This window comes from Hippocampus zosterae, chromosome 17 (assembly GCF_025434085.1).
Source record: "Hippocampus zosterae strain Florida chromosome 17, ASM2543408v3, whole genome shotgun sequence".
In the NCBI taxonomy this organism is placed as follows: domain Eukaryota; kingdom Metazoa; phylum Chordata; class Actinopteri; order Syngnathiformes; family Syngnathidae; genus Hippocampus; species Hippocampus zosterae.
The window spans coordinates 3,318,801-3,340,170 of NC_067467.1; the positions used below are offsets into that span (position 1 = coordinate 3,318,801).

The 21,370-nt window shown below is 45.8% G+C and overlaps 2 protein-coding genes and 1 long non-coding RNA gene across 5 annotated transcripts in view; 2 read left to right on the top strand and 1 right to left on the bottom strand.

Moving 5' to 3' along the window:
* baiap2l2a (BAR/IMD domain containing adaptor protein 2 like 2a) overlaps positions 1-1,667 on the top strand; it is a 14,192-nt gene extending 12,525 nt beyond the window's left edge. For all 3 annotated transcript variants that reach the window (XM_052049255.1, XM_052049254.1, XM_052049253.1), the window contains exon 14: positions 64-1,667. In XM_052049255.1, the coding sequence (XP_051905215.1) occupies positions 64-142 (79 nt within the window). In that variant the 3' untranslated portion in view covers positions 143-1,667. The remainder of the gene's footprint in view (positions 1-63) is intronic.
* On the bottom strand, positions 1,382-20,363 carry pvalb6 (parvalbumin 6). Its single transcript, XM_052049268.1, has 5 exons — positions 20,213-20,363; positions 2,595-2,669; positions 2,369-2,501; positions 2,159-2,268; positions 1,382-1,934 (listed from the first exon to the last, which is right to left on the bottom strand). Exons 2-5 carry the CDS (start codon positions 2,653-2,655, stop codon positions 1,909-1,911), a joined length of 330 nt encoding a protein of 109 aa, XP_051905228.1. The 5' UTR covers positions 2,656-2,669; positions 20,213-20,363; the 3' UTR covers positions 1,382-1,908.
* The window catches only part of LOC127589943 (uncharacterized), a 20,097-nt gene continuing 14,336 nt past the window's right edge, over positions 15,610-21,370 (top strand). Inside the window, exon 1 of the long non-coding RNA XR_007959523.1 lies at positions 15,610-16,958. This is a non-coding gene — a long non-coding RNA (uncharacterized LOC127589943). The remainder of the gene's footprint in view (positions 16,959-21,370) is intronic.

Here is a 21,370-nt window from a genome sequence, read left to right on the forward strand (position 1 = left end):
TGTAAGTAGGAGCCCCCAGTGCTGCTGCTTTAACGCTTCTCCTTTCTTCTCTCTATCTTGAAGGGGCACAAACCCATTTGCAACAGTTAAGTTGAAGCCCACATCCACCAATGACAGATCGGCGCCTCGTCTCTATCGCTAATGCCATTTAGTTTACAGAATAATGAACTACCGTCGATGTCGACGTCGATTTGACACCTGTTCATACTTCAATGTAAATATATTCTTCGATCTACACTCTGTTCAAGTGTTGATGTTTTGTTCAAATAAGATGAGATACCTTTTATCTGTCTCACAATGGAGAAATGTGCAATCTGCCGCAGCAAAATTTGGAGCGAAGAAAGCAGAAGGGAAAAAAAAACATGAAGCATTTGCATGCACAAATATTGTCGAATGTTTCATTATCCAGATTTATTCTATTCTGGAATTCTTCAATACTGTGAGAACTTTGTTTCCACTCTTGTACTTCCATTTCTTTTGATTACTGTGTACTAATGGGTAAGTAAATGTGAACCACATTCCCGACAATAAAGTTAGAGTAACGTCCATACACTTCAAATGTGTTTCCCAATTTTGGGCTGGATTACAAATCTCAACAACAACAAAAAATGTTGGGTGTTATCTTTATGGTGTTAAAAATGGCGAGCCCTCAAATTCCAGTCAATAGTCTCCGCGCTTGTCGCCAAGTAGTTGTCAGCGTTCTCTTTAGTGTTTCAATACCGTTGCGCCATGGCGCCGCTTCGGGTTTCTTCACCAGCCTAATGTTCTCAACCGAGCAGAAATTGGAAAATCAAAGCCGCGCTCAAAGTTAATGACGCCTCGGAGACATCATTTGCCATCTTAAATATCTCCAATAATTGCGTTATAATTGCACAATCGACAATTAATTTGTCATGACAAAAAATGAAATGTGACCATTTCCCAATAAACGGGTTGTTCATTGAAGGGCCGTTTGAACATTTGTATCATTTTGTGTTGTCTTCCTCTGGTGACGCCACCGTGTCAATCAAACCGTTTCCGTGCAGCTCGTCTCGATACGACCCGGGCTCTCCGTTTATTTGCTCAGGCAGTAAATTGGCCTACAAAAGAAGATCCCACATTGTCTATTTGGCTTTTCCGTTGGGGATGCTTAACCCAATTTGAACCTCAGTGTGAATCCAATTGTGCTAATGGCTTCAAAGTACGGTTCTGTTAAATTAGCCCCGCACCTCTGGTACATTTGATAATATTATGGGTTGGTTTTTATGTGGCGGCCTTCAACGGCTCTTTGAAGTGCATCGCGTTATACTTTATGACGTTGCTTTCCACTTGGTCTCAATGAGGAAAAAAAAAAGAAAAGAACGGGGTAAAATCACATCCAATGATTAGGCAAACAGAAAAGTCACATTTGTCTTCATTTAATTCATATTTATTTTTCATTCACAGCTTTACCACTTTCTTCTTACGGCATGACAATAATACATCTCATTACTAGATGGATGGCTGAATCCAATGTTCATTTTTAGGGCTGGGCGCAAAAAAAAAAAAAAAAAAAAACGGCCGGGAAAATTAAAATGCTAAGAAAGATGAAGCACAGAGGGGGGGAAATAGGTCTCGCTTGTTATCTCTTCACGTATCTACTTTGCTTTATAATGCAAGGTCTAGTCCCTGCGGGCGTGTTTTTTATTCTCTCTACATAAGCGCAAACAAGAATAGTTGGTGGGAAAAAGGAGACGATGGATTGAATGCGCATCACAGAAGTGTGCGCGTGTGAGTGCGCGCGTGCATGCGTGTGCGGACGCGAGGCCGTTTGTGTTTGGGTCTTGGAGGTTCATTGTGCAGTCAAAAGGAGGATGGAGGAGGCCGTAGGGTTAGGAATGCGGCGATGGTCAGGAGGTCTTTTCGGGTCAATTCAATCTTCACAGGTGCCTATTCTTTCACGAGGGCGATAAACTCTGAAAGAGAAAGGGGGGGAGTGGGGGGGGGGGAGTATTCAGTGTCTTTTTTCGCAACGTGCCATTGCGACACGTGACATTGCGAATCTTCATATGAAGAGTGTAAAACTTTATTTGGAAACATGTACGATCATTTTGATGATTTCTACTTCTATTATATCCAGCTAGAATACCCCCCCCCCCCCTATGACACCCCCTAATCCATCTCATTTGTCGTGATTTACCTTCGACTCCAATCTTGCCGTCTCCATCCTTGTCAGCTGCGCGTAAAAATATTTGGGTTTCCTTATCCGTCAGGTCCCTGCCATCTTTGGCAAAGCCCTTCAGGACGAATCTGAGCGGATAAGAAGGGGGGGGTGTAAATATTGGCGGCGGAACGAAAAATCAGGCTTCATTTCTGCTACGCTTTGTTGGCATGTTCTGCGTCGTCTTACTTGAGCTCCTCCTCTTCAATATAGCCGCTGTTGTCGGCGTCCAGCACCGTGAAGACCTTCTTCACGTCGTCGGGAGACTTGTTCTTCAGGCCAATCATGTCAAAAAAACTCTTATGGTCAAAAGAGTCGGCCACTGAACACACAAGCACAGTCAACAAATCACGCCTTGCGAGTTGAAGAACTTGTAAGATGTGTGGACCACTGTTTGTTCAGTTTTGTGATTTACCCGCAAATGCATCGAGTGCTTTCTTGATGTTGTCAGCGTTGAGGATGCTGTTCATTGCCATTGTGGCTATTTTGGCTGTTGGGGAAAAGAGAAAGGGACACAGGAGGCGACGGAAGAGGGGCACTGGGTTAAAATCGAGGCCGCTGAAGGAACAAGGGTGCGCGTTGTTGTACGGAATGACATTCGTGACGCCGTTGGAACGCAGCGGCGGGAAACCGGCGCGTGTGAGATGAGCGGTGGCGACGAGTGAGGCCATGAAATGAGTGGTGGTGAATCGAGATGAATGTGCAACCAAGGCAGGGGGATGGTTTTGGAGTTGTAGTCTATCAGGTAAAAACGGGAAAATATCACGTTGAATGAAGCAGTCAAGGGAAGATGGACAGATGGCGGCCAGCACCTTTATATATGAGTATGGCATTTTGTTTGTGTGTTTTCATCGAGCGGCTGCAGATGAAAGCTGGGCAGGAGGGCCCGCAGGCCAAGTCAGCGAGGATTAAACAGACCATCTGAGTCTTCAGCTGTCTCTGAAATACCGAATGAGACTTCGCCATACCGGTTCTGATAACATCAATTTCCCCATTGTGGGACAAATAAAGGATATCTCATCTCATCTCATCTCATCTCATCTCATCTCATCTCATCTCATCTCATCTCATCTCATCTCATCTCATCTCATCTCATCTCATCTCATCTCATCTCATCTCATCTCATCTCATCTCATCTCATCTCATCTCATCTCATCTCATCTCATCTCATCTCATCTCATCTCATCTCATCTCATCTCATCTCATCTCATGTCATCTCATGTCATCTCATCTCATGTCATGTCATGTCATGTCATGTCATGTCATGTCATGTCATGTCATGTCATGTCATGTCATGTCATATCATGTCATGTCATGTCTGCCTCTTTCATTCAACGGCTACAAAAAGTCTGCACACCCCTGTTCGAATCAAGAATTTTGCGATATGCATTTAAAAAAAAAGCCAAAAAATTATTTTAACTCAAGCAAAAAAATAAAATAAAACAGACACACACGCGGGAGATAATGCAATTGCACATGTCGGCATACCCTTTTATAACTGTTTGCACCAAAACACACGTTCCGACATTTGGGAGATATCAAGTGTGCCTTTTCCCTCAAAGCTTCTTTTCAAGGGTCACTTTGTGATTGGAGATAAAGTGGAATCACATTTTTACGCAATTAAAAGACACAGTCGAGATTAGATCTTTTTTTTTTTTCCACGGCGAAGAGTAGCATTTGCCCAACGCGAGATCTTCTCAACGCTCGGATTATGAAGGTGACCCCCGTTTGCCGTGCTTTGTTGGTCTTCTTCCATTTTTATCACTGCGGCTGATATTTGAGCTTGTTGAGCCCCCGCGCCGTCGTCCGCCTTCGGTGACGCAGCCCTCCGCGCGTGGATCAATCGCGAACAGTACTTAACTTGTGCGGCCACACGTTCAATCTTTTATTATTACGAGCGGGGGAGCCTCTGTTTGTGACCTATAGCGGAAAGGTGTCAAGGGAATGGTCAAACAAACAATTCGCTCTGAAATGAAGAGGGTAAGATTGACTCGGTGAGAGAACGTCAGCCACTGAGCTGTCGGCGGAAGCGGGTAAAGTCAATTATTTATTTACAGTCAGCACGACTGCATAAAGATGCAGATGCCGTATCGTCGGAGATGGATCGCCGCCTAAAATCCAACATTGCGTCATCAAATCACATTGCTGTGATGTTTTTTTCCAAGGAAATCGGCCAAAATGATTCCAGTCTCAAAACAGTGGACGAAACTCAATTTCGCACAGTATTAAAAAAAGTTTATCCCGAGTGCTTAACCGCGTAGTCCTCCCGTGTGACACACCTTCCGCTACTCGTATGGTTTGCAGTCTCGTAAAGTTGCACGTTCGTGAGATTCATTTGCAAAGCCGACCTAATGAAAGCAAGGCGAGTGCCGAGACCACTTGACGTATTTGCACGTAATATTAGCAAACAAATTAAAGATGCAGACGATTTGGATCGCCGCTCGTAAGGCCCCGTGAAAAGTCATAAATATTTCGTTATGAGCGTCCATCTCATTAACTTCATAATTAGCCAAGTATCCTTCCGTTTGGGAATATTCATGGCGGAATGCATGCGCAAGCATTTTCATTTCCATCTACTTTTTATTGATGAAACCTGCCTTCGTTCATAAATTCAGAGATGGATTCCGACGGGCGAATCAACAAGTTTGAGTCCTTCAGCAATTTTTGGTGAGCAGGTTTGCTTAGCCCGGAGCACAGCTGTTCCAGCGCACTCAATCTCATTAGGTGTAATTAAAATGTGACCTTGAAATAAATCGCAAGTAAGCCCCCGGGACACCACCGCTTCTCATTTTGCAAACAAACGCTTGCTATCGGAAAAGTAATTACCTGGTCGAGATTCTGTCTTTGTATCTAAATTTGATCTCATTCTATGGAGGAGCCAAGTTCAGGAAGCTAAACGCCGGCCTTGCTCCTTTATTTTGATGACCCGATTTACTTTCACGAAAGGTCAGCGGCCGGATTTCAAATGTGGTTCACTTACAAGTTGACGCCCCCCCCGCCCCAAATTTTTTGTTTTGTTTCAGGAATTTGCTCGTTCCGCACCCTCGCGGGTGTGGTCACCGATGTTGCTTCGCTTCATTTTGTGTTTTTTTGTGTCTCCAACCAGATTAATTAAACATCGCAATTAATGATCATCAAACCTTGGCACTGCTCTCATCAGCCAGGCTTGTTTTGTGATGCCCACCCTTGTTTTGCCCTTCCTCCCCCCTTCCTCCTTGCAGCTATTCGATTTCTTCACCTCATTTTCTCATCCCCCCCCCCTAACCCCCCGCCCACCCAAGGGACCTCTCTGTCCTCTAATGTCCCCCCTCTGAGATGATTAACCCCCCGCACCCCACACCACCACCACCCGACCACCGCTCTCCCTTTCAAAGACCTTTGTCCGTCTCGTTTCTTTACACTTTTAATTGAAGCTTTCTCTTTTCATTTCACAGTCGCTTCAAAGCGTTTCGCATCTCCGGTGACATATTAAATCCCGTCGGCGTTTTTTTTTTTTTTTCCTCTGTTGCGCCCATCCGTCAGAAATGCCACTTATCACACCGCTTTTGCAATTTATTGCCACTAATTAACTTAATGTGTATTGTTTGGATAGTGAAAGCTGCTCAGCCTTCGCAAACAAACGCAGCTAATGGCATTTCTCGTCACTTCCCCGCCTCTTGGTTTCACTTTCGAGTCGGCCCATGTCCAAAATTCGACCGAGAAAGTTGCCTTCTCCTCTCACGTTGTCTTCAGCTTTCGAAGTGTGGAAGGACAAAACCCGAATCGAATGAAGTTGGCATGTTGCATAAAACAAATATGTTGTAAAAACCACAAAACAATGATTGACTAATCTTCTCAACAGTTTCGAACCTCCATTGTCGTATTTCACACTTCATAATGCGTCGGAGATAGGTCTGGACTGCTGGCAGGCCGGTCTATTCCTTGCACTCTTTGTACTACGAAGCGCTGTTGTATGGCATGCAGAACGTGGCGTTGTTTTTGCTTTTTGGGTCGACTTTGTATGTGCTACGCTGATTTGTTGTCATTCCGTTGAAAAGTTAGTGTCATTAATTCAGTCAGGTGGAAACAGTTTTGATTTGTGGACGAGTACAACGAAAGGGCAATGTGTACTTTGAAGGCCACTTTACTCCAAAGATGTAAGGACTTTTTTTTTAGTACAAACATCAAACTTTTCGACTGACCTTTTGCTCAAAAGACCAATAAAAAGGCTTAAAGGTGACTGTGCGCGCAGATGCAGAAAGGTTGTAAACACATTTGATTGACAGGAAGGCATCTGGATGCACTCGAATCTTGACATTGCCCAAGAACATTCAGGACTGGAAAGTGAAAGAGCTTTCGGGTGTTCGTTTTGAATTTTGGAGCACAGGACAGCCATTGTTATGAGTCTGCAAATCCAAACATTTTCACACGACTTACCGCTCGTTGAATTTCAGCTAGCACATGGTCGGATGTAAATTGAGTTTCGGCAATATTTGCAGTGCAAGAAGCACTGCAAATATTGAATAAAGAATGAAGTCTTTTGATGCAGAATGGTCCTGACTTGTGCGGCGTGTTTAAAAAAACATTGGCCCCTCCCGCGCATTGTCCATCTGGATCAATTGACTGTGAAATATTTGAAACCATATCATCCCGTTATCGCTCCGCCCGTCCCTCTGCCATCTGGTACCTCCAGTTAAGATGTTCTTTCCAATGTCCGACCATTTTATTGGCACATTTGTCCAAATGAAACGCCGGCGCCATCTCATCAGAGCGGCAAAAAAGGCCACCGGAGGCGTGCCTCTCGCAAGCCTCCTGACAAGCCGACAGCCCAGATGAAGCGCTGACAGGTAATCCTGGGATGACCATAATGAAAGACGGAATATTAAAAAAGAAATGACAGAGAAGAGATTGAAAGCGGAGGGGAGTTGACGTGGACGGGGGAGAAGTCGGAAGGGAGCGAAAGGTCGCCGACGTGGTTCGAGGCACCGAGGTCAACGTCGGATTCCGCCGCGGAATGCCAGATGAGGTGCGGGGGGGTGGGGGGGGGACGACGAGGAGAAATTGAGGGAAAATAAGGCCGCTGTGCTGGCAAATCTACATAAGCAATGAGGTGCGGTCCTCGCTCAAAGCTTGGGAGACTCTCGTCGTACAAAGGGAAACTATCGGGGGAAGACAAGAGGACGCCTTTCATGGCCTCTTCCCATTTCCACATCAATGACAACATCGCATTCTTAATCAGCGCGATGGCTTTGTCGCTAAACAACATCCTAATTTGAGCCCCCCCCCCCCCCCCCCCCAGGTCGTCCCTCCCGCTTCACGTTGTCTGATTATGTTGCCGTCTCCATCGTTGTAAAGTTATGCGTGATGTGATTACTTGTGGGACTCCCACGCAGGTTGTTTCAAATGAATATGGCTGTTCGGTCGGTCGGGGGGGCTGATTGGCATACTGATGTGAGATCCAAAAACAGTCGGAGAAAATGCGTGCATGTCTTGCGGTCAAACAATTCATCGCCGGGCGGCTATTTTAGCAACGAGCAGGGATGAAACCGTAAGACCTGTCGACTAATTTCCACCTATTGACGAGTTCGGGTTTGTGTTTGCAAACGTCGGAGTATACTGATCTAAAGGTGGTGCACGGCCAAGGGAGGGAAAATGTGGAGGCTTTCCGAGTTATGACCTCCAAGCAAACGCAATGCATTAGCGCAATAACAAAAGTCAAACGAGAGCGTGCCTTGTTGCACTCCGGTCCTGCAAATGTTGCCCTTTGGTGCACAGTTTATTTTTCAGATTATTGATTGCTTCATTAACACATATTAACCAACGCGCCATGCGCCCGCTGTGTTGCAACTCAATGTAATTTCCACTTTATTCCGGGACTCAGCCGGGGGGCGGGGGAAGGATTCTCGTTTGTATGCAAAGCCGAAAGGAACGGCGGATATCATCAATTACCAGTATCTAAAATTAAAATGAAATAAGGCTTGCGAATGTGTGCTCTGCTTTAACAATTTAATAGACGGATACAACAAGCAGCAGAAATGCTGATCATATTTGCTTTTATTTAATCACTTTCAGAGGTGTCAGTTTTTTGTTTTTCTTAATGTGTTCGGTGAGCACTCTGATAATATTTTTCTTAGGCACCTCTGTGTGCTAATCTCATTTTGACTCGGGGCTCTAACAGTGAACTGTAGGACGCAAATCAATTGCTCCGCCGCCCTTCCAAAAAAAAAAAAAAACAAAGCTGCTGCGAATTGGAGTCATCAGCAAGCCAATCACGAGCATTCTCAGGGAGTAGATTAAAATCCTCAATCAAATCCGTATCTGACTTTGGGACGCCCAATTGCTTTGTGGTCCTGTGAATTCGGGCATATTGAGCCAAAATCAGCACTTCTGACTGTTCGATGTTTTTTTTGGGGGGGGGGGGGGGGTTTCATTAGCTTGCAAGGTTGCAGCTGTAATCGAAAACTTGCTTTGGAAGGCAAAGGTAACTGTTGGTTTCCTCATTGTTAACATTTTTTTGTTTAGGTTCTCAGTTTAAAAAACATTGTGGTCTGAACCACTTGACTGAAGTCTGACGCACCCTGTCAGCCCCCTCCCCCCCCCCCCCTGCTCCCAAACTCCAAAACTTCATATATGGATCAATCTTTTGTGATAAAATGAGTTTATGTCAATATATGACATGATTCTATCATCTAAGTGTTAGACGGATGCTGACTCCATTATTTAAATATGTCAAAAACTGTATTGGGTGCGGCGGCCCGGACGTCCAGTGGGTAGCATGTCGGCTTCACAGTGCAGAGGTACCGGGTTCGATTCCAGCTCCGGCCTCCCTGTGTGGAGTTTGCATGTTCTCCCCGGGCCTGCGTGGGTTTTCTCCGGGTGCTCCGGTTTCCTCCCACATTCCAAAAACATGCATGGCAGGCTGATTGAACACTCTAAATTATCCCTAGGTTGTTCGTTTCTGTGTGCCCTGCGATTGGCTGGCAACCGATTCAGGGTGTCCCCCGCCTACTGCCCGGAGACAGCTGGGATAGGCTCCAGCACCGCCCACGACCCTAGTGAGGATCAAGCGGTACGGAAGATGAATGAATGAATGAATGTACTGGGTGCAAAAAACAAAAAAACATGTAAAAACTAGCATTGCAGCTAGTTTTCTACTATGTTGTCATGAAGAGGCCGAGAATGTAGTCAGGGCTCCTTTGAGGCAAGCATCTAACCACCGCTGGCTTTTAATTTCACTTCATTGCTTTCTGTTTCATGCTCTCACGCTCGGCTTAGTTTGGATAGAAGTGCGGCGCTTTAATGCGGTTCTATCGGCTCCGGGCTAAGGCTTTAGTACACGCTACCCGCGCTAATTCACTGGTACCATAATTGCGCGCTAATTCACTGGTACCATAATTGCGCAACACTCTGTTCTGGAACACCATGGTAAAAATTCACAGTCGTACTTTGACATGCGAACGGAGCAAAATGTTTCCTGGTTCAGTTAGATTGCTATTGAAATGCCGGTCACATTTTTGACATCACGTCCCATTGCGAGGCTTCAAACAGAAACGTGGCCACTGAGCTTAGAATGTCACAGAGTGTCATCACCGGGTCGCCACAGAGAGACTGGAAAAGGCACAGAAGCGGACGACCATGGAAATTGTTTCCTGGATGAAACGCATGTTGTGAATTTTGCACTTGTGTGTGTGTGTGGGGGGGGGGTGTGAAGCGGGAGCGACTGAAGCACACACATGGCTTGTCGGCGTTTTTTGGGCGTGAGCGTAGCCATGAAAGGTCCTGATGTGGAAGAGGGAGGTGACGGTTGAAGCAGGTGATTTGATGGACGCGGAGAGGAAGAGGCGGGGGGAGGGGCGAGGAGAGAAGAGAGACGTGGATGGAAATTGGAAAAGGCAGAGTGATGGCCCGAGCGGACCAAGTGAGCGGGGAAGAATAGTGACGGAGAGAGATAAATTGATACAATGACAATGGGATGATATCTAATTGACAAATAAATCCATTAAAAAAAAAAATGAACGTCCACTTCCCTTCCACATTCCAATGTCATGTTGAAAGTCTTCCCCAAAGGAGCGGAAGCTGCTATCGATGAGCCCGTTGGCGGGGGGGAACCGAGAGTGGCTCGGCACAACACGCCAACTGCACGCCGAGTCTATATGGTGATCCGTATGCCATTTGCATTCAATTCAGGCTTCCGGTCCAATTTTCGTCATCGCAGCTCCGGTGGCTCATTTTAGATAGAAGTAATGCTCAATTCCCAAAAAAAGGACACTTTTCATGCGACGGGCAGAGACAAGATGTTTGTGGTCAAACAACAAACAAGCCAGAGGGGGGGTGCCTTCCTATATGAGCAGCAATTTTCAATTTGCTTTCTGACAGATGGAAGCGCGCGCTCTTCATTTTCTCGTTTGGTCCTCCTTCATTCCTTTCTTCCGCATCATCTCATCTCTCTTTTTTTTATGCCGCACCCCCCCCTCCAACCTCCCTTGCATCGCTTCTTCCTGTGTCAAGGTGATAACTATGTTTCCTCTTTTCTTTGCCAAGAAAAACAAAAGGGCACATCTTGCTTTCTCTTCGCTGACTCTTTCATCAAGGTCAATTCATCTACATTTGGTTAAAAAAAAATGGAATCACAACCCAGTTGACAATGATAAGCGGTGTCTCATCACGCTGACTGATGTCAGTATGTGAGGATGTTTGGAATTGTGAGGGCCTCGTTTTGTTCCTCTTTTAATCACAGTTCGTCATCATCCCCCCCCCCCCCCCCCTCCCCGTCTCCGTTGTTTGTAATTGTTTCTCTTTGTAATTCCTTTTCACCCAATTTGGCTGGCGGAGCTTGCCGCTGAACCACCCAAATTAACACCCTCATCTATCTTGCTGCCTTTGCATCCATCTACCCATTCGCCCCCCCCCCCCCCAAAAAAAAAAATTACCTCGCTCTTTGTCTCAAAGTCCTCCCCATCTGCGAATCACATTTGTGTGATCTCATCAATGCCCTCACCCTGGCACATTTTGGATCCCCTCCATCCTCTTGCCTCTAAATCCTTGATTCAGTGGGGGGGGGGGGGGGGGGGGGGGGGGGGGGGGTCTCCTTTTTTTCTACCCTCTCTTATCTTCCTCTGTCATTGCGGCTCCCCTCCGCCTTCCAAAGGGATCATTTGGCAGAAGCAGACAGCCTCTCCTAGCCCAGGAGCACTGCACTGAATGATGACCGCAGGAGGACATAGAGACATATAGTTAAGCCTCCAACCCAACCCCCCCCCCCTTTTTTTTGTTTTTGTTGTTTTTTTTTCCCCCTTCTGTTGTCTCTCTTACCAGGGAAACAATCGGTCATGTTTGCTCGGGCCAAGGCTAATCTGTGATCACTTTGTCAGACAGTAGCGTGATCCATCTGCAATGAATACGAGGTCTCGCGCAGTAGATGATCCACATAAAGCCCACCTGGCTACCGCATTGAAATGTGCGCTGGGGGCTCTAGCAGAAATTTAAATTCTCACTTTTCTTCACTGGCTGCATTTCCCCTCACTCTCCTTCCATCTCCCTCCAAATGATTACATTCACACGAACCCCTCCTCAGACATCCGCATGAATTGTTTTCAAGGTGTTAGGCCATCCTGATTCCGCCCCGAGACTCGATGAGGCTTACAATGTTTTATAATGAGAATGGCATTCGCTTCACCAATTGTCTTCCCATGCGTATGTCCAACGGACATACAGGAAAGCCAGACAAATGGTTTGAATCCTCTCCACCGTGCTGCCAAAAGCTTAAAAACTTGAAAGCACCCTGTGTGATTAGCTTAGCGCACCCTTGTAAACTACATGCATGCATGCATTGACTGTATACGCAATGACCTTCTGGATGACCTCTGAAATCACTTTGGGCACATTACGCAGCACGCAAGGTGCCGACTGGCGAGCGAAAACGAGACCAAGTTTAGAATGTGCTGTGTGCGGGGAATGCTGTATCAATGTGCAAGGCTAGCTTCCACCTAGCACCCCTGAGCAAGTGCATTGGAATGTGATCCGAGCCAAGCCCAGCAAGTGATGACTGCAAAAGGGTGTCCCCCACCCCCCCACCCCCCACCCCGCTCGTCTGCAGTGTTCTTTGCTGCATCAACAGAATTGCTGTCATCTAAATGATGCGGTTTGACTTTGACCTCTTGCCTGCGATCAGCGGGCGGGCTGCTTCTTGTGTTTTCGTTCTTCGCTTGGCAAGACGAAGGCGGCCCCGAGGTCCGTTCTCTGCCAAAATACTCCCAAACAATAAGGCTAAAAAAAAATATCGTGTGGATGCACCCTTGCAGAGCACATAATGCAGCTCGCAGCGCAAAGAATTCACTCGGCATGCGAGGATGGACTGCTCGGGATGGTTTTAGGCAATCCGATCTTAATGCAATAATTCTCAACCTCGTAAAGAAAATAAGCAAACTGAGCCGACTTTGAAGTTGGCATGTCAGTGTGTTCAAATCACAACTCTTAAAAAAACTGAAGAAAGTGAGCATTATGCCAACAGTCTCAAACTTGGGTCGTAAATTGGATAGCGATTGTAAATTGGACCGGCAAATTGGTGCCGTTGTGAAATCCGGCTTCTTTCATCTTTCAAGTAAAGCCTCTCCTTCCTCAAGAGCACTTGGAAACAGTAATTCATGCCTTCGTCACGTCTCGCCTGGATTATTGGCTTGCACTCACTTTACTTTGGAGTTAGCCAATCCTCCATGAAGCATCTCCAGTTGGTCCAGAATGCTGCTCATGACTACTGCCTAATCCGGCATTTAATTTTGCTGCTGACACTCATATAGTTCGGTATGTAAAAATATTGTCAACACAAATTTTCAGGAGGCGCTCGGCCGCGTTGTGCTCGCCCACTGATCATGTCGGGGCAAACAATAATTCTGTACTCCCAGAAAAGCAGCTCTGCGTTGCGGTGCCGTTTCAAGAGCAACAATTTGGGATATGGCGGCTATGGGACCTGCCCCAGAGGTAAGCCCGGCAAAATGACAAAGTTGGACTTTGAAAAATCCGACAGAAAACGGATGGATGGACAGACTTTGAAAAACACTGTGCGGTTGACTTCCAGGGATGATTGGCCGACCCTCCGGACGAGCGTGTCACCTCATTTCTGGATAAGCGGTGGAGGGAGTACCCCCTGTGGTGCGCTTGGGAAAAAAGTAAGTCAAGCTAACACTTATAAATTTAAATTGAATATATATTGGCCTCTCAGAACACATTGTGTCCATATCTTGGAGACTGATCACGTGAAAGCAAATGCCACATCAATTTTGGTGCCGATTGATCGCCGTTTCTCAATCTTACTAGCAATAAACCTGCAAAGATTTTGAATGGACAAATATTGTCCGCTTCCTCCTGTGACTCTCACCAAGACATGAGAATAAGAAGAGGGGGTGGCTGTTTTGCTATTTTGCTGACTAGAAAGGGGAGCTTTGAGGTTCGTGTAGTGATTTCTCTAAAACAAATTGAAAAAGCAAGATAATCAAATTTTCCTGATTAAAATCATCCATAACTTGAGCTTGTTAGCGAAAAATGGACCATTCCGAGCCCGGATGATCCCTTTAAACTGCAGTGCAGAATGTGTGTTTAAGTGTGTGTGGACGCTCCCTCATTTGAAAATGCTGCAGTCTTTGTCATGCCTCTCTGCCTCCCAGTGTGATGCAAGGGCCTTGTTTGATCCCCCCCCCCCCACCCCCCCCCCCCCCGCCCTCAGTGATGGAATCCAGTTAGGCTTGCGGAGTAACATATTTGCTGGTGGAGGAAAAAAAAAGCTCATTCAAAAAATGTCCATTTAAATTTTCTTAAATGTCCCCCAAAGTCTGCATCGAGTACCGTATTTGTAAAACCGTTTACGTTAAGCCAACCTAGACGTTGAGAATTCTATTTCCTAATGTATTATGTCATTGTTTTAATTAATTTTTTCTATTTTTTGGGTCCAAATCAGCTACTTTCCACCTCGGGTTGTTTATAGCGAAAAAAGGTGTCACGTGTTCTAATTAAATCCCCCCCCTGTGAGTCTTTTCAAAAGAAGATGAAGCAAAATGATATTATTTATTCATTTCATGGTTTATCTGTTGCTTTCCCATGCCATGCTCTCTCCATTTCTCGACATATTTCAATTTCGGCTTCTTTGTCCTCTTGTCTTTTGGTGAATGGGAGCGGCTTCGTCACCTTATTACGGCGTCTCTTTCTACTTGGCGGACAACATTCGCCCATCAGGCCTCCCGCATTAGCGCCTATCCAAATAAAGAAAGAAAGAAAAACACTTTTGTATTCTGTACCACGTCTGGGACGAGGTATTGAATAGGAGAGGAAAGGCAATGGGGTGGGGGGTTTGGGTGGGGGGTGGGGTGTTAAAGTCACAGTTTAGAAAGTTTAGGACTCTTGACATTAAGAGGCTTTTGAAAACGGAGTCGTTTGAGGTCAATTATGTAAACAACTGACATAGCGAACAGTAAAACATAGGCTACTCGTGGCATGGAGCGTGCCCCGTTGTTTAATCAACTCACGAGAGCCTTTCAGTAATGATTACAAAAATGTCTTCTTTTTTTTCCCACTAATATGTGTGTGTCTTTTCATCCAAATAGGCTGCCATCATTGGAGGAAAAAATCCCAAAAGCTTTGCAGGCAGGAAGTTGCATTCAAACAAACTAACCCATAGCTGGCCTGCTACCTACAGAACCACCTTGGCAGAGGTAAGTCTGACTTTACTCCCCAGGAGGGGTTTGTAGTATTGAAGCCCATCCTCAATTCAGAGCTTAATGTATACTCACAGATGGATCGCACAGCATGCATTCCATAAGAGACACAGTGGGGGGCAATGTGTAAATATTGTCCTAGTCATTCATTTGATACTTGGAGGAAATAAGCGCAGCGCGATGTCTTTTATGGAGGTGTGAAACGTGTGCAGATGGAAATTCTTCATCTTGATAAAATCTTGGAGTATTTCCTTATTGATTTGGGGCATTTGAGTTGTAATAGAACAACAACAAAATTAAGCAATTTTTTTTTTTTAAACGGAACGGTCAGTCCTACACGTGGCCTGCTACCATCCAAGATTGAACCCCGCAGCGCCGTTTAGCTTTTAACAACAACCACCACGGACCTCGGCGCTCTATTGAGTGCCGTTCTCACCCCGACAATTTCATGCACCATTGCACAAGTCCCGCACGTGTTGATGAACGATTGTTTGCGACTGCCTGCACGGACGCCGACAAGCAGTCGGATCGCGAGTGTCTACTTACCGTGACTCCAATGTACACTTTAGTCCATTAACATTTATAGTGCTATGCTGTTTGCTCATGTGCGTCTGTAGCCGCATGATTGAGCAGAGCCCCCCCCCCATACCCCCTCCTCGTAGTGCCTCGTATCTCTGACCCACCCCCTACCAGTGCTGCCTGGTCGACACCCTCTCCGCACCCGTCTCCCGCAGCGCTGCCAGCGTCCGTGCGCCCCCCTGGTCTACCAGCGCTGACCTTGCAGCACAAAGCAGTTCGAGCCGTGGCGGCGCACTCTTCAAAGCTCTCACGCAAAGACACGCACTCCGACTGGGGGGGGTGGACACGACGCACTCCTAATGTTCAGCGTGTGCGCTCGGGACTGGCCCCCGGGGGCCTGCTGGCGGCGAGCCCGCCTTCTTACAAAGCGAGGGAAAGAGGATGGAAAGTGGGCGGCGGCAAAGGGGGTCAGGAAGACCATAGTCACATTCACTTAGATATGTGCCCATTCATCAAGCTACAAAAGATGCAGGCACCGGAAGCGAGTTAGCGCTGGGGGGGGTGGGGGTAAGCAGTGAATAGAGGCGTGCGTCTACACACGCGCAAAGTCACTTCAGAGAGGAGCTGTATAATGGTATCGGTGTCGGCCGGGGATTTGGTATGTGGACCTTACGTGGGGCCTTCCCCAACTGAATCCACTTCATCAATACTTTACATAAATGCAACCGTGCCCTCTGTACACGTTCTGGAGAACATTTGCAAAAACGCGATACTTTGATCATGTGTTCCCGACCAGGGATGTGACGGGTGAAAACATGAGTTTAACTTTCATCTTTGGCGAGCGGACTTTCTGCCGGGCTTTTTGATCAGCGGCGGGCGAGTCGATGAGCTGGCAATTCCGAGAGGCGCCGCTTGATTCGATGTGGATTATGGATTAAATAAAAACGAAGTGTTCAGGAATGAAGGTCAGATGAAAGCGCAGAAAGGACGACGCGGTGCGGGCACGAGGGGGGCCGATGTGGTGGAAATTACGAAGCCGGCGGGAGGACGGATGGGAATTGCTCGGTCCACGTTTACGATCTTGCGATTTGCTGTCATTCACGCTGTCGGTTGATGATGATTATGCAGTTGCGGTTGACAGTTGACAGTTTTCAGTGTGAGGGCGCACGCTTTCCAGATTGAAAAGGGAAATGCATTTCTGCCTAATATGACGCTATTCCCTCCCTTGCCATATGCATTTATTGCACTACCCAAAATACCGGTTTATTTTTAATGACTCACCTTTTAAAGTTGAATACTATTTATAATCGTCTGCCAATTATGCTTTTATATCACCTGCAGTGAAAGAATAATGCCGAGTCAGACCTGCCAATGCCGATTTTGTATTTAGCGGCCAACTAACCGCGTAACCTTCTGATTGATGCTTTTTTAGCATGAAAACGTAATGTAACTCTAAAAATAAAATGACTCTTTCCCCAAGCGATGAAGGATTCAAGTGGCCTGAACGAAATAGGGCACGTCGTCATCTTCGTTCATTTTTCTTTCCTTAAAAAAAGAAAAAAAAAAAAGAGAGCAGGGTCTAAATTAAGAAAAGTCTCAATCACACCGTTCCCACCTGACCGGGGCTTTGCTAATGATCTCATTTAAGAGGTCGCGGCTTTTCTAATTAGAAACCGGTTGAGTCTCTTTGTGCTCGGCTAACCTTTAGGTGTCACTCTAAAGTTAGCAACAACTTTTGGACCCCTTGTCACTGCCGTTTTTTGGAAGCCGCTTACGGAATCGCCGATATCAGCGAGCCTATCGAAGCTTTTCCACGTGCCGTCTGCCTTAGACAAAAGCCGTCTTCGACCACCCAGAGCAAAATGTCAATGCTGAGGCCGGTTTGAGTGTGAAATGTCTGCCAGTTGTGTCACAGTTGGAGATGGGCAGTTTATCGTGACTGTCCATTTCTGTTTGTGACCAGCTGTTCACCCCAAAAAGCGAGAGCAAAGCCTCCGAATGCAATTATAAGACGGCGCCATCTGCCAAATTCGGTTTATGTCGCCTCAGCAAAAAAAAAAAAAAAAAAAAACATTGTCTCCCACTTTTATACTCTTATCATCTCGTTTTAATTAACGTCCTTTAACAAGTGCCCCCAACTCGAGGTTAATTGCACTTTTCATGCCAAAATCAGCGCAAATGCAAATTCTCACGGGGCGACCTCCGTTCCGTGGTTGCGAACGCCGTTTTAATTATTCGGCCAAAATGACTCACAAATATGCTCACAAGTCAAAGCGAATGCAATGAGGAAAGATCGGCTTGTTATACGAGACAAAAATGTCATGTCGCATTTCTGCTCAGGGAGCGCTCGTCCTCATTAATTCACTTCCATGACTGCTGACTTTCGTGGAAAATCTACTCGGTACTGAGGAATGTTTCATTAACTGCAAAAAAGTAAAATACTAATAATAATAATAATTTCAAATGGAAGTACTCTGATGAAGATTTGTACTCACTTTTAATTGATACTGCGAAATATGAATGAATGAAACAATGTTTATGACGGAAGTTGCTGCAGCGGAGTCGATTACCCTGAGGGATCCCACCGAGTGCGGTGCGGATCATCATGTCTTTTTAAGGTTGTTGAAATTGTGCTGGAACTTCTTTGCATCACACGATGACACGCTGACGTCTTAGCTAGCAGGAAGCTAGCAAAGACATTTTTGCTAGCAAAGATGCACCCTTGTATTGGCTTATTTTAATGATGGATCCCGGTGATGTGAACATATTAACGTGTAGCTAGCGTCGCCCTTAAAGTTGAATGAATTAGTACAGTACAAGATCAAGTCCTCATTTCAGCGCATTCTTCCCAATTTGCATTGTCTTTGCGTTTGCCCTCGGCCCAGCGTCCATTCACAACATGGTCCTGCAATGTAATCATGTATGAAATAGAAAAGTGATGTCGGGGGCAAACATGTGACAGGTCCAATGTCAAATCACAATCCGGCAACACGCCCCCCCTGTCAGCTCTCTGCTGTCAGTCAGAGTCTTTAATTGGATCAGGCCCGGCACATATAGTCAAAATAACTTTGGTGGAAACCTAAACACCTGGACCACTGACACAGGTCAAATTTCAAGTCGAATTTGGTCTCAACACCCCACAGACGGCGAGAACAGCAGCGGTCGCACCTGCACTGCACTGTTGCACACTCTGTCCCTCTTCATGTCTTCCTGTCACCAAGTGAGCCCCCCCCCCCAACCCCCCCGAACCTCCTGGAGCTTTATATCACACGTGACATTTCACACTCCACAGAGCTTGTTAAATTATAGAATTCCCCAGGAAATCAAGTGTGGATATGTTCGCATCTATTCCACCTGACTGCTATCTAATGGGGAAATGGTGATAAGCTTTAGTTTCACAGACGTTGATCGGGCAAGGATGGGGGTGAGGGCGGGGGAGGCAGAACAGCAACAGTGCGGGGATGGTTATGGGTGAGGCAGTGATGTGTTGGGATCTCTTCAGACATGAGCAACAGCTGCTTTGATGTGGTCTACGATTATCAGAACTATCTAATCATTCTTATGAAAAGTCGCATATTTACGAACTGCATATTAAATGTTCCATAAAACAAGGATGCACTGATTTGTTTGAAATTGCAAACTCTTTTTCCCATATGAAATATAGTCAGTTAAATAATAAGATAAGATATCCTTTATTTGTCCCACAATGGGGAAATTTACAATCAGTTGCATTATATACCGGTAACTTCTTGGATCATAATAAAGCAGGTCTAAGTTGTGGCGTAGGTGGTAATACTATTTTAGAGGAATTGATGGAAGCACAGGGGTGAAATCAAATCATGGTTGTTGTTTTTTTCAAATCGCAATTTTTTTTCACAAATAACTTCACTGTAAATCCACACATTTTTTTTTCTTTGCTTAAATCTATCGCGACTATAAACCAAAGCCTGTGCATCACTCTCATCCTCTCTCTGATTAGTCATTATAATCCACCTGAGAACATATCTTAAGTCTCTTTGCCCTTCGGGACACAGCTGTTCAGCCCGAAGGGCACTTTTGGTGAGAGGACTGACTGATGAATACGACAATGTAGCACCGCATTGACAGATGCAAATCGTGAGAAAGATTCGAGGAGGCAAAAAGCGGATAGCTGATGCCAAATCATCACATACATGGACGTGATATTGACCAAAATGTGCCCCTCGCTCATTATTTATCATCATCAAGCCAATATGCACTGCAGGCCATGTAATGCATGAGTAGTGTACCAAAAAAAAAAAATCCTTCATTCAAGAGTGCACTCTGAAGACTCACCGGCACTCGTTAAGGAATGTAATAGATTTCCCCTCCCTGACACACAAACACACACACACAGAGTGACTCACAGCTTTCAGAGCACCAATCACCATCGCCAGTTTTCAGCTCCGGTTTGTGAATGGGATTTTGGGCTCAGTTTAGAAGAATGTCAATTTGGAAACATGATCTTGTAATTCTATGTTGTAGTGTATATTTTTTTGGCTCCGGGCCGTCTATTTGATTTTGGTGTCCTAATTATTTCATTATGTGACTTGTTGAATTGCGTTTGGCTCCCATTAGTGGTGACATACTTTCATTTGGACTTTTTGATTAACTCATCACCTCATTGCCATTCCTATTGTGGCCACCGCTCGTCTTTGAAATCTTTTTCAACACTCTTCTCTACTTTGCCAGAGCCACGCCAATCTCATTCACCGTATCTTTCGCCCGTTCATTGGACTTTCTTTCTTTCTCTCTTTTGTTCAGCCCGCCCGCCCCACAAAAAAACCACTCCACGATCAACAGTCACACTTACCTGCAACGACAGAGACTTGGTCCCGAGCGCCTCCGAGTCCTCGGCAATTGGAAGGGAGAGCAGCGAGCCTGCGAAGCTGCCGATGGGGGCGAGCCAAGTGGAGGACGGAGAGGGGGAGAAAGAGACCGTGAGACCGCCGAAGAGAGGTAGAACGAGAAAGTGGATGCTGCGCGCTCTCGGAGGAGGAAGTGGAGGAGGAGGAGGCTGGCTGGAGGTGAGATGAAGGGGGGGGGGGGGAAAGAGGAGAGGGAGGGAGCGCTGGGTTGGGATAGGAGGGCATTGTGTGATGTTGAACAGGAGGAGGAGAGAGGTGGGTGAAGGAAGAGAGGAGAAGAAATGGTGAAAGGCAGGAAAGGGATGAGCGCTAAAGACGGGAGAGAGGAAGAGAAAGAAAACGTTTAAAAAAAATAATAATAAAAACGTCTTAAAAATGGTTTGTTAAAAACGTTTAACAAGTGGAACCCTCTTGGCCAAAAATACAAATGAATCTCATCAGACGTATCCCGTCCCTGGAGACGAAGCTGTCCATTCAATCACACTGTAATCCAATAGTGTGTTTCAGTGTATCCACATTGGAGCAATAACTCAAAAGCGCAGAGGGAGCAAAAAAAAAAAAAAAAAAGGCAGGAAAAGGCGAGGTAGGCTAAAGATAGTCCGGATCCAAATCCATTGATCTGTGTGGTGTTAAAAAGACTGAAATGATGATAAGCAAAGGGAAAGATGAAGTACTCAAGAATGTTAAAAGTCAAGAAGGAAGGATCGAAATGAATCACAATATTAGGAAAATCCACCGAGCCATCTTTTTTCCTTTCGGTGTTTAAGTTGATGTGCATGTGACCCAAGAGTGTTTTTTTTTTTTTTTTTAAATTCTTTCCTTGCTCTACTCTCCTCGGCCACGTTTGACATTTCCAATGACTGTCTATAAACGTGAACGATCTCAAATTACAGGTCAGGTCGCCTTCACGCTAAGACACCAGAGGAGGCGGGTGGAGGGGGGGGTGTCTTATCTTACACACGTGGTGCATTTGCACATTTCAAAGTAGGAAAGCTTTCAAAAGTCTGAGTTGGCTCCAAAAATGCTGGCGTAGATTTATTAACGCTGAGGTGTGGATTTGATTCCTGTAGGTGGAGGTTTATTTATTTTTTTCCACAAGGTCA